The 13,099-nt window shown below is 42.2% G+C and overlaps 1 protein-coding gene across 1 annotated transcript in view; it reads right to left on the bottom strand.

The window, feature by feature from the left end:
- Positions 1-681: 681 nt before the first annotated feature.
- The window catches only part of LOC141148217 (kinesin-like protein KIF13A), a 74,052-nt gene continuing 61,634 nt past the window's right edge, over positions 682-13,099 (bottom strand). The window contains exon 9 of the mRNA XM_073635456.1: positions 682-2,054. Coding sequence (XP_073491557.1) covers positions 1,858-2,054 — 197 coding nt within the window. The 3' untranslated portion in view covers positions 682-1,857. The remainder of the gene's footprint in view (positions 2,055-13,099) is intronic.

Raw genomic sequence — 13,099 nt, 5'->3', positions numbered from 1 at the left:
CAAAGAAGCTCCTTTCCGAAGTAATATGCTGCTTTGGAGACTATCGAGATTGACAAAGGAACACATTTCACTGGACAGATCATACAAATTATATGCAAGGGCTTGGCAATTGAGCAGACCTTCCATGCCCCTATCATCCTTAGAGTTCAGGGAAGGTAGACAAATATAGTGGAATTATTAAAGACAGGCTTGCTAAATTAATGCAGGAAAAGAGAAGATAGGTCAGTGAAGAAACAATGGCCAGAACCTGTTGTCTCTGGTTCTTTACAGCATCAGGAAAAACCCTACTTATAGGTCAGAGAACTTGAGCCCTTATGAGATTTTGTTGGGGTCCCACCTAGGACAGGGTTGTATTTTCCACATCAGACTGCTGTAATGTATAATGATTTTGTTTTGTTATATATTTGTGTAATACATGCAACTAACTGCGACGCACAAGTTTGTTTTTGATTCTTTTCCAGATCCAGATCAAGTAACTAGAAAACATGATTTACAGCCAGTGATTGGGTCCTGGTAAAAGAAAATGTGAAAGTATCTTTGAGACCAAAGTTTAAAGAACCCTACCAAGTGTTCCTGACAACTGCTCCAGCTGTAAAGTGATGTGGATATACGCCACCATTGATGTGGATATACGCCACCATAAGGAGTAATTTGCTAGATATGTTCACATAGGCCAGACAGTTAAAAAAAGGCATACACCTAGTGCCTATTTATTTTCATTTTAAGTTTAAGCCATACAAAGCTGCCCAAAATACCAGTATGTCTAGAAATACCACAAATGTTCTATTATTGTGAAAATACATTTTATGTTAAATAAAACTTCAGGCCTTTGGGAATATCCCATTGTTTAGTAATGGAAAGAGGTATACAATGTGACATTATGATAGGAAATATGACAAACCCAGATTACACTTTGTTTAAAAATGGTAAATTTTCATGGATTCAACAGTTTTTTGTCCTCATAGGAATCATCATTATAGGATTGCTTGTTTATTTGTTTTTTTTAGGTGTGCTAAATGTGAAATACAAGGATTACTACAATGGCAGTTAGAACTGAGGAAGATGACCCCAAGGAAGAGATAGAGTGTTATCTAAAAGTCAGATTAGCAGATTTGTATGATGCCGAGATGGGTGATGTGAATGAGTAAAGATGTGTATCCACATACACCCTGAAAAGAACTTTACTCCACATAGATGTGAAGTAGCACTGTGGACCCTCTGGTGTCATACTAGGTAGGGAAGATATGGTAGTGACCCCTCCATAGGGGTCAAGAGGAGGAAAATGAGTAGAATTATAGGGGTCTGATAATGTTGAGTATATATATATATATATATATATATATATATATATATATATATATATATATATATATTCTGCTTTCTTGCTTCTTCTTAGACAGAGCTTTCAGTTTATGATGACCTTCACCACCAGATAAGAAGCAACAGTTTACTCCCTTTTTGCTCAGAGAAATAAACAGTCTTATTTGGCTGGTCTGATCCAGTACCGTCATGGCGGCGCCCAGGTTTTCTTTCGCTTTCTATCAGTCACATGATTTAACCACCCATTAAACTGTTCCCTTGCTACTAAGAAGATATGAATGCTGATTGGACTAAACTATACGATCACACTTATAACATGCCTAGAACTTATGCATATTCATATGTATATATTGTTAAACTTGATGTTTTTAAGTCAGAGACACTTCCTACTCCATTCAGCCTGGTAGTGCTGAATATCGGTTTGTGTGGTGTGTCTCTCCACTGCAGTGTATACAATAAAGCACCTACTTATCTTATCTTAAGATCTGGATCTACTATCTCATCTGAATGTCTTGTTTGAAGATCCCTAAATCGGATTTAACATTGGCGAGGTTCATTTACGTTCAGCAGAGATGACAATAAGGTTTTATACTCTGATGACTTTTCCTGCTGACTGAATAAAAAGAGATTGTGGTACAAATCTTCTATATCAGGATGACTTTCCAATATCCGCGTCTTCTTCTGATCACTGCTGTCCTCCACATCATCCATTGCTATGATCACATTATCCTTCCCTGTAGACACAAAGTATTAATAAGAGTTACATTCTTCCTTCTGTATGTACAGATCATGACATCATCGTCATCATCATCATCATCATCATCATTTATTACAGTCACAGTCTTCTTGAAGATAAAATTGCCAATAATTTACTTTCATTAGTGGCAGTGTTAATGGGGAATCTACTGTATCCCAAGTGGCTATAGTCACTGGAGCTCACAATATAGAGAGTCATAGGAAGGCATAATGAGGTAGTATTGGGATTAATGTGCATATTTGTTTCTTTCCTAATTTTTCAGTGATAGGGATCTAGTATGTTTCCAAATTCTTTTTTTCACTTTTATGTGCCCTGTGGGAAATAGTTGACTATAATCATCCTTTATATATGTACCTAATAAGGTTTCCCGATACAGGGATTCTTATTCCTTCTGTCAGAGGCTATTGTCTGTAAACAGAGTGTTATCGTTTAACCCAGCCAATCACCGAGATTCGGGGGGCCAGCAATGTGTACTGGGCAGGTGTTAAATATTTTGCACATTTCTTGGCATGTGGTCTTCCCTCCATGGCTTTTGCCATGAGGTGATGGTGCTGTGAGTTGTATTTCTTTCTACCCAGACAATTAGGGCCTACAGATTTACCACTGATGGATTATTTCCTCCTGGGAGGTCTCTGGAAGATGTTATCTCTTGAAAGATAATGCAATAGGTCTATAGGAATAAGCTACAGTTGTCCCCTACAAGAGAGATAGTGAGTGACTGTCTGGGTGAGAACTATCACAATAATCCGTATCTCTAGTGAGCAAAGGGCTGTGTATGTGTGTGTGTAGTCTGACCAGATTAACCTGTGAAACCAGATGGAAAATAATTGTGTAGAATTTTGTGTCCAGGAAAGCAATATTCAGGTATTCTGTGGCCCCCCACCACCAACAGAACCCTTTTAAATGTATCTAATTTCCTCTTTAACAACATTGGTGCCCGTCCTTTTTTCTACTCAGGAAAGAACCAACCCTGAGATGAATGTGCCAGGACTTTATTACCAAGAAAGTATGTATAGGACATTCACCATGTGGTCTATTATTAAGCTGATTGTCAATCTCTACTGAACAAGAACCAATAGCACCACACAGTAAATTTTGTAATTTAATGTAAAAGAGTACTTACCAAAAAACAAATTGTAAATCATCTGATGAACCAACTGACAAAATGTGTATGTGTGAAAAAATATAAAATACATAGCTCCTTCATACAGAGAACTGCCATACAACCACATGTGATGTTGTTGCACAAACAGTTAGACTCAGAGAATAGCAATGTATGTAGACTCGGCATGACTTAGAGGTAAAGATGAGCCAAACACCCCTGGTTCAGTTCGCACCAGAACATCCAAACAGGCAAAAAATTCAGAAGAACACCGTTAAAGTCTATGGAACACGAACATGAAAAATCAAAAGTTCTCATTTTAAAGGCTTATATGCAAGTTATTGTTATCAAAAGTGTTTTGGGACCTGGGTCCTGCCCCAGGGGACATGGATCAATGCAAAAAAAAAGTTTTAAAAACGGACGTTTTTTTCAGGAGCAGTGATTTTACTAATGCTTAAAGTGAAACAATAAAAGTGTAATATTCCTTTAAATTTCGTACCTGGGGGGTGTCTATAGTATGCCTGTAAAGTGGCAAATTTTACCTGTGTTTAGAACAATCCGAGAGCAAAATGGTATTTCTAAAGGAAAAATTGTAATTTAAAACTGATCGCGGCTGTAATGTATTGTCAGATCTCAGCAATATAGATAAAAGTCATTGAAAAAAAGGGCATGGGTTCCCCCCCCAGTCCATTACCAGGCCTTTTGGGTCTGGTATGAATATTAAGGGGAACCCTGAACCAAAATTTAAAAAAAATTGCATGAGGGTCCCCCCAAAATGCAGGCTCTTCAGGTCTGATAATAAAATTAAGGTGAACCCTGCTCCAAATTTCCATAATCCATACCAGACCTTTATCCGAGCATGCAACCTGTCAGTCCACAGGAAAAGAGGGGGGACAAGAGAGTGCCCCTCCTGAACCGTACCAGGCCAAATGCCCTCAACATGGGGAGGGTGCTTTTGGGTCTGAACCCAAAGCACCTTGTCCCCATGATGATGGCGACAAGGCCCTCATCCCCACAACCCTTGCCCGGAGGTTGTGGGGGTCTGTGGGCGGGGGGCTTATCAGAATCTGGAAGCCCCCTTTAATAAGGGGAAACCCAGATCCCGGCCCCCCCATGTGAATTGGTAATGGGGTACATTGTGCCCCTACCATTTCACAAAAAAAGTGTCAAAAATGGTAAAAAAAGACAAGAGACAGCTTGGGACAAGTCCTTTATTAAAAAATAAAAAAGATGTAAATACACGCCGCCGCCCGACCGAAGAAAAAATAAATAAAAGCCGCAACAGTTGCATAGTTACATAGTTACCATGGGAGGCTTCCGCCAAGTGACGCTTCTTCTGGTTGAAGCTGTTATATAGCTGAGGGCGGGGCCACACGGTGATATAAACGGGTGACCCCGTCCCCTCTGACACCATGGGGGTGCAATGTTTCTTAACTCCAGTCCTCAAGGTGCCCCATCAGGTCATGTTTTCAGGATTTCCCTCAGATGAAACGGCTGTGGTAATTACTAAGGCAGTGAAACTGATCAAATCACCTGTGCAAAATATCGGAAGGCCTGAAAACATGACCTGTTGGGGCGCCTTGAGGTCTGGAGCCGCAACAGTTACATAGATACATAGTTACCATGGGAGGCTTCCGCCAAGTGACGCTTCTTCTGGTTGAAGCTGTTATATAGCTGAGGGCGGGGCCACACGGTGATATAAACGGGTGACCCCGTTCCCTCTGACGCCATGGGGGTGCAATGTTTCTTAACTCCAGTCCTCAAGGTGCCCCATCAGGTCATGTTTTCAGGATTTCCCTCAGATGAAATGGCTGTGGTAATTACTAAGGCAGTGAAACTGATCAAATCACCTGTGCAAAATAATGGAAGGCCTGAAAACATGACCTGTTGGGGCGCCTTGAGGTCTGGAGTTGAGAAACACTGATATAGTGTAATGTATTGCTCATCAGATCAAACATGTCACAAGAACCTTATTAACTAAATTTAATGGTCTGGGTAGGGCCAGACACCAAGCACCTCTTTGTGCTTTGTGGTTCTACCCTGATTGTAACGATATGGTGGCACATCGTCCCTCAGGCCTCTGAGGTTCTTTTGACATGTTTGGTGTGGACAGTTGTTGAGAGGGCCTCACCAAAACCTTTGAAGCAAAACATATTTTTATATGGGCTGACATTATGTAAGGTCAGTTCTGATGCATAGAACACAGTCTTTCCCCGAGTAAGAATTTGAAACAAGATCGGAAAAAAATCCCACACCCCACTTTTAAGATGATGATTTCAACAATACACTATAGAATCTGTAGGACAATAGAGATGTACTGTGCAGTGACATGATTGGATGTTTTTTTTTTTTAAACAAGATTTTTATTGAGCATATTGACATGTTACATCACATTCTTTAACCAATAGGTTGTTATACATCTCATTAAAGATATCATATTATCTCTACACACAAAACATATCCAGTTTCACTTTTTTTTTATATAGTTATTCCTGTCAATGGTAGAGATCCCTTTACTTCATTCAACCTGAGTGTTTTGCTCTTTTTTTTTTATTATTACATATATATATATATATAATATTTTATTGAAGAACCACTCAAAGAGAAGAGCGTCAGAACAGTCGACATGAACCTTAGAAACTTAGTTTCAACCAAAAAAAAAAAAACCCCAGATTAAATTGCTCCCCTCCCTTCCCTCCCCCCTTCATTATTAATCTGCTCATAATATTGTATGCATCCTTTCTTTCAACACCCTACTGTTTACCTTCATCATTGCCTACATTCCTTCATCTCTACTGCTCCCTTCCTCTTCTGCCAGTAAAGTATTTTTGGACTCAGTCCACCTATACCACACTTTCCTAAATTTTTTGGGGGCTCCTCTCGCCTCGTATGTCATTCTATATAAAAGTATATCAGCATTTATTATTTTTATCCACATTCCCAAGGTGGGTTGTTCATCATGAATCCATCTTCGAGCGATCAGTTTTCTCACGCCAAAATAGAGAAGTCTAAGAAACAGTTTTGTATTCGTATTAATCTCTTCTTGATCAAAAATCCCCAACAGACACCTCATAGGAGAACATATGTTTGGAAGACCAAAGTGGTCCGATATGAACTCGGTCACCTGGGACCACATTGGTCTTATCTTAGGACAATCCCATACCATGTGAAGGAAAGTTCCCTCATCTCCCCCACATTTATGACACTCTGGATTGTCCCTTCTGTGCATTTTAAATAATCTGGTTGGAGTGTAATACATCTGATGTAAATATCGAAGCTGTATCATTCTGTCCGTGGAGGAAATCACCGATACAAGATATGTATCGAGCACCTCCTGCCACAAGTCCTCAGTCAGTTCCGGAATAAAAGTCATCCATCTAATTCTGGCCCTAGCAGTCAGATCAGGGCCTCCCAATCCAATCTCCTTGTAGTATCTAGATATACGCTTAGTTGGTTCCGGGTCGATCAGGACCCTTTCCAAGGCTGTGTTTTGTACCTTCACCTCCGCCCCCCCGAACTGGTCTGTTGCTGCATTTGGCTTAGATTCACAGACACACCCGTGTCCTTTCACACACTTCAATCGTGTTGTTTTTTTTGTATTTTGTTCTCATTAATTCTTTATTACGCATACTTGACACCCAGACGATTTTTCTGGTTTGTCCTGCCTAATAATGAACACCACTTTCTAGCGCCACATTTTGTTATTTTATCTGTTGCTGCATGCTGCAGTTGGGCATATCTAAACTGCCAGGTCCTAGGTACACCAAACTGCTCCCGTAGTTGTGCAAAAGATGTTAGCCTACCATCCTGGTATATATGATGAAGATATTTTATCCCAAATTTGGCCCATCTATGCCCATCCTCTATTTTGCAGAACTCTTTTAGGGACTTATTGTACCAGAGAGGACAATTAGGTGATAACCATAGTGGATCATCCATTATTCTCTGTGCACATAGGTGAAACACCCTACCTGGTAGTGCCATAACAGACCCCACCCCTCTCCCTGGTATCTCCTTTCTAAACAGCATATTCAATAATGTTTCCTGAGATGTGGCCACAGCCGCCTCCAATAGAGTAGTGGCATTAGGTACCTGGGGGAAGCACCACTAATGCAAGAATGTCATTTGGGATGCAAAAAAATAGGATCTCATATCCGGCATAGCCAACTCCCCTCGAGTTATTGGTAGCTTCAGGATTGCTAGGGATAACCTGGGGGCCTTGGATCCCCACAAGAAATCCACCACAATGGAGTCTATGCGTTTGAACAGTTTCACCGAGACATATACAGGCGAGTTCGATAGAACGTACAGCAGCTTTGGAAGGAAAATCATTTTAAATAGGTTTATGCGACCCATCACTGTCAATGGCATATTCCTCCACAGCTGCACCTTCTCACGATGAGCCTCCATTACCGGCTTCAGATTAAGGTCCAGATACCCCGAAATGGGAAGTTGAATCACAACTCCCAGATATTTAAATGATTGGGACAGTTGAATGGGGGAATCCACCGGGACCGACACTGTGTCATCTATAGCAAACAGGGACGATTTGCTCCAATTGATACGGAACTCAGAGTAGTCTCCGAACTCCTGTATCAACCGGAAGGCCGTGGATAACGAAGCACCCGGATCCTGCAGATACAGGAGCATGTCTTCCCTATAAAGGGAGACTCGTTCCTCAATCCCCCCCACCCGAAGTCCATTCATGTGAGGAGTATCCCTTAGTTTTGAGCGGGCACCCCTGTCTGGTCCCCCAGAGGACAGGAAAGGGCTCAGATATAATTCCATTTACCCTCACCCTGATCAATGGGTCAGTGTATAACAGCTTCACCCAGGATATAAATATAGGCCCGAATCCCAATATCTCCAGGAGACCAAACAGATAGCCCCACTCCACCGAATCAAAGGCCTTCTTGGTGTCCAAAGAGGCCACCACTCTCTCCCCGGAATTGTCATGTTCAGTCTGTAGGTTAATAAATAACCTTCTAACATTCATTTGTGCACAACGCCCTTTTATAAAGCCCGTCTGATCCGGGTTAACTAGCTTCAGAATTACCGACTGTAGCCTCCCCGCCAATACTTTCGCTAGAATTTTGGTGTCGACATTCATCAACGAGATGGGTCTATAGGATTCACATTCTTTAGGATCTTTTCCCCCTTTATGTACTAGAACCACCAGGGCCTCTCTCATAGAGGGGGGAAGTCTCCCTTCCCGCCGCGCAGTCACGAACACTCGTAATAGTCGGGGCGCCAGTCCACCACTAAAGGTAGTATAGCATTCCGAGGGTATACCATCTAGGCCCGGAGATTTCCTAGGGGCAAAAGAAGCTATCGCCCCCTCAACCTCCTCCACAGTTATGTCAGCTTCCAATTCATCATGATCCACATTTGTTAACCTAGGAAGCTCAATATCATTCAGATAATTTTCTAGAGTGTTACCTCCTGGTGGGATGCATGACTTGTAAAGTTCTTTGTAAAACTGGGTAAAGACCTGTAGTATATCCTTGGAATTACTCACCTCCACCCCACTTTGATCATAGATACTCATTATACATATGGGTGTGTATTCTGGTCATGCCAAATATGCTAACAGTCTACTATTTTTGTCCCCAAATTCAAAAATATGTCTACGCTGCGCAAGTCTGAGTTTGGTAGTCTGATCAGTCAGTATTTCCTTGTATGCCCGCGTCTTATCCTGGAGAGTGCGCAAGCCGTCCCTAGTCGGTCGCCTAACGTATTCTGCCTCAGCTAGAGATACCTCACGTTCCCTGTCCAGTATTGAAGAGGCTAGTTGCTTCTTGAAGCCACTCACCTCCGCCATGAACACCCCTCATAACGTAGCTTTGAATGCCTCCCATTTTATGAGATCAGAACCAGCGTCCCTGTTTTCTTTCCAGAACAGCTGAATAGTCTCAGTACATTTAATTTTAACATATTCCTCCTGTAACCAACTAGCCTCCATCCTCCAGTGTCTGATTCCCTGTCTCTGTCCTACTACAATATCTACTAGTATAGGTGAATGGTCCGAGTGCACTCTAGGTAAGTACCTCGCCCCAGCCACCATTTGCAGTCCCTCAGGTTCAACCAACACAGTGTCTATCCTAGACAGTGTTTTATGTGTCTCAGAGTAACAAGAATATTCCCTAATCTCTGGGTGTCTCGCCCGCCATGCGTCACAGAAGCCGTGAACTGACATCCACTTCGCTAGTGGTGTTGGCGTTTTTGGCGGTGCATCCAACTTGTCCATTGTCGGATCCACCACCGCATTCAAGTCTCCCAAAATGAAAATCCTCCCTTCCGCTATCTCAAAAGCCGCTTGAAGCATATCATTCAAATGAGACAAGGAGAAGGGAGGCGGGACATACAAATTCACAAAGGTCATGAATCTATTATGAACTTTTATCACTATGATAACATATCTACCCTTTATATCCGTTTTAATTGCATGGATATGTATGGGTAAAGATTTAGCTACTAGTGTGGACACTCCCGTAGCATATGAAGAATAACTTGCATGGTAGGCTCCAGCAATATGCGCCCTTTTTAGAGAGAGAGAGCCCTGGAGCCCTGCAGATGTGTTTCCTGTAACAATATTAAATGTGGTTTATATTTTTTGAGATAGCAAAGAGCAGTGATCTTTTAAATTTTGAGTTAAGGCCTCTGACATTCCAAGAGATCACTCTAAGTTTCACAGCCATAGTATATAAAACAAGAACCTCCTCCCCTCCCCTCCCCTCACTCCTAAAACTTTGGTAGGATATCTTCCAGAGCTCCACCACTCCCTCCCCTTGCCCTGTTGGGCAGCAACATAGAAGGCAAACAACGAATATTTGAAATGAACTTGAAATTATGAGCATACATAAAGCATAATGACAATTATCCCAGTTACTCCCCCCTCCTCCTCCCTTGTTCTCCTCCCCCCACCCCGTACCCGCCCCCAACTTGCAAGGCACTTCATTCCCAAAACCTTTAACCCAAAAGAGGTTATAACGGATGTGCGACTTCAAAAAGTCACACAGGCTCCAGCACTGCGAGGAGTAAGTTCAAGTTGGAGAAAAAAAAAAAAAAAACAATAGGAAAAAAACCTATAACAAAAAAATAAGAAAATTATATGTGTTCAGAAAGGAGAGGAAAAATTCCTGTTCCACTCCTCAAGTTACAAGTAAAGAAAAAAAAAACTTTTGTTTCCGAAAGGAGAAAAAACCTGCAGATTCCTTCAGTGTTAAATGTACAATTGAGCATTTGAAGGCAAAAAGCATAATCCCTCTGTAGCTCTCCGGACTGCCAGGTGCATAAGGCCACATCATATGTCACTAGTCAGTTCATCCTGGAATTATGTAGAATGGGCCAGGGGGAAAAAGGGGTGGTAAAAGATCAGCTCAGCGTCCGCCAGATTTCCTCCCCTGACATCCTTCATCCCCCAAAATCCCCTCCATCTGTATGTATGGATTTAAGGTGATCTTGGAGATCCCCCTCCTCTCGGGCGTCCCCTCGCATCCAGCCAGTCAGAAGCCTCCGTGGGGGTGGTAAAAAAAATGCCTTGCCATTATCCACAATGCGTAGTTTTGCTGGATATAGCATACTGTACATCAGGTTCAGTTCTCTAAGCCGTTTCTTTATCTGATAGAAGGAAGCCCTCTGTTTTTGCATGGTGGCAGAGAAATCAGGATAAATAGATATCCGATAATTATGACACTTCAGCTCAGGGCCTGTCCTGGCCCCTTTCAGGATATTTCTCTATCTCTAAAGTGCAAAATCTTTGCTATCATGGGTCTGGGGATTGCTCCCTTTGGTGGGGGTTTACCTGGTACTCGGTGTGCCCTCTCTATGGCGAACATAGCAGTGAAAGTTCCAGGGGCCATATTCTCTTTCAGCCATTCCTCCAAGAATTCTTCAGGATGGCTACCTTCCACTCCTTCAGGGAACCCCACCAGCCTTATGTTATTTCTTCTCATGCGGTCCTCCATGTCGGCCATTTTAAGAGTGTGCTCAGAGAGGGTCTTTTTAATGACTTGGTTATCAGTGCTCATAGGTCTAACAGTGTCCTCCAAAGCAGCAGTGCGATGATCAGTAGCCTGGGCCTTTTCTCTAAGCTTCTGCATATCGTGTTTCATAAAGGAGAATTCCATTTGTAGTTCCCCAAAATGATCTAGCAGCTTAGTTTGACATCCCTGTATGGCAGCCATTATTTGCTTAAGGGACGGCTCTTCTTCCTCCTCCAAGGCCCTGTCTGCACCATGTATGAGCACATCTCCCCCTGCGTATAGTGCGGTCTCTCTGTACTCTGGGACTCACCCGACCAGAGGAAGCAGGCATCGATCTTTCTGTGTCCTCATGCTGCCGGAGCCGCGGCCATTCCTCATACTCCTCTCTCCTTGGCGCCACAACGCCATCTTGAGAGCCCCAGGCATAACGGGCCAATCTCTCCCCCGGTGTTTTTGGCCACAGAGGCCCATACTTCACTATCCCCTGAGGCTCTCCGGAGGGTCCTCCACTCATGCCCCAGCAGTCCAGGGCAAAAATGCCAGCTTTAGCTCACAGGATTAGGTCAGGATCTAGAATCTGCAGGGAGAGCTCCTCTCCAGACGTCCTCACATGCTGCGCGCCGGCTCCGCCCCCGACATGATTGGATGTTTACATTGTCAGCCAACATGCTTTTAATGTACTGGCTTTATGATTCTTCATAAACAATAAAACAATTTGATTTTAACCACTTGCGGACCACCCACCATAGATATACTGTGGCAGGGCAAGCCAGGTCGTCATTCTGTCAGTACAGAAGGCATGTATCCTGTGCCTCTGCAAAGCAGGGACACTGATCTATGCCTTCCTCTAGTACAAACACCTCCCCAACAGTAAAAAAACACTGTCTAGGCACAGAGTTAACCTTTTGATTGCCCCCTGATGTTAACCCCTTCCCAGCCAGTGTCATTAGTACAGTGGCAGTGTATATTTTTTTTAGCACTGATCACTATATTAGTGTCACTGGTCACCAAAAAAGTGTCAAAAGTGTCAGTTTGGTGTCCAATTTGTTCGCTGAAATATAGCAGTCCCTCTAAAAGTTGCTGATCGCCGCCATTACTAGTAGAATAATTAAATAAAAATAAATAAAAATATCCCATAGTTTGTAGACGCTATAACTTTTGTGCAAACCAATCAATATACGCTTATTGGCATTTTTTAGCAAAAATATGTATGTAGAAGAATACATATTGGCCTAAATTGATGAAGAAATTTCATTTTTTATATTTAATATGTTTTATAGCAGAAAGTAAAAACATTGCTTTTTTTTCAAAAGTTGTCTCTTTTAGTTTATACTGTAGCACAAAAAATAAAAACCGCAGAGGTGATCAAATACCACCAAAAGAAAGCTCTATTTGTGGGAAAAAAATGACATACATTTTGTTTGGGTACAAACACGATCGCACAATTGTCAGGTAAAGTAAGGCAGTGCCGTGTCGCAAAAAATTGCCTGGTCATTAAGCGGGATAAATCTTGGTTAATTTCATGTGTATGCATAATTGAGAATGTTGTTAAAATCCAATATATACCGTATATACTCGAGTATAAGTCGTTCTGAGTATAAGTCGAGGCCCTAATTTACCACAAAAAAATGGGAAAAACTTATTGACTCGAGTATAAGACGAGGGTGAGAAATGCACAGCTACTGTAAGTGGAAAAGAGGGTCAACCAGGGCCAGATTAAGAGCATCATGGGCCTGGTGCTGAGGATTTTGGTGGGCCTTTTTATGGAAACAAAATGAAAATGCAAACAATTTTTCGCTAAAACAAATTAAATAAACTCTCACCAGTAATATCAGCCGTGCAGCCTCTGAGCAGCAGCAACACCACCAATACCACCTGCTATGCGGTCTCTCACCAGCAGCAACATAGGGAGACCACATTTCCAAACTGTCATTC

Source organism: Aquarana catesbeiana, linkage group LG06, assembly GCF_042186555.1.
Source record: "Aquarana catesbeiana isolate 2022-GZ linkage group LG06, ASM4218655v1, whole genome shotgun sequence".
NCBI classification, from domain to species: domain Eukaryota; kingdom Metazoa; phylum Chordata; class Amphibia; order Anura; family Ranidae; genus Aquarana; species Aquarana catesbeiana.
This window is presented reverse-complemented; position numbering and strand designations above follow the sequence as displayed.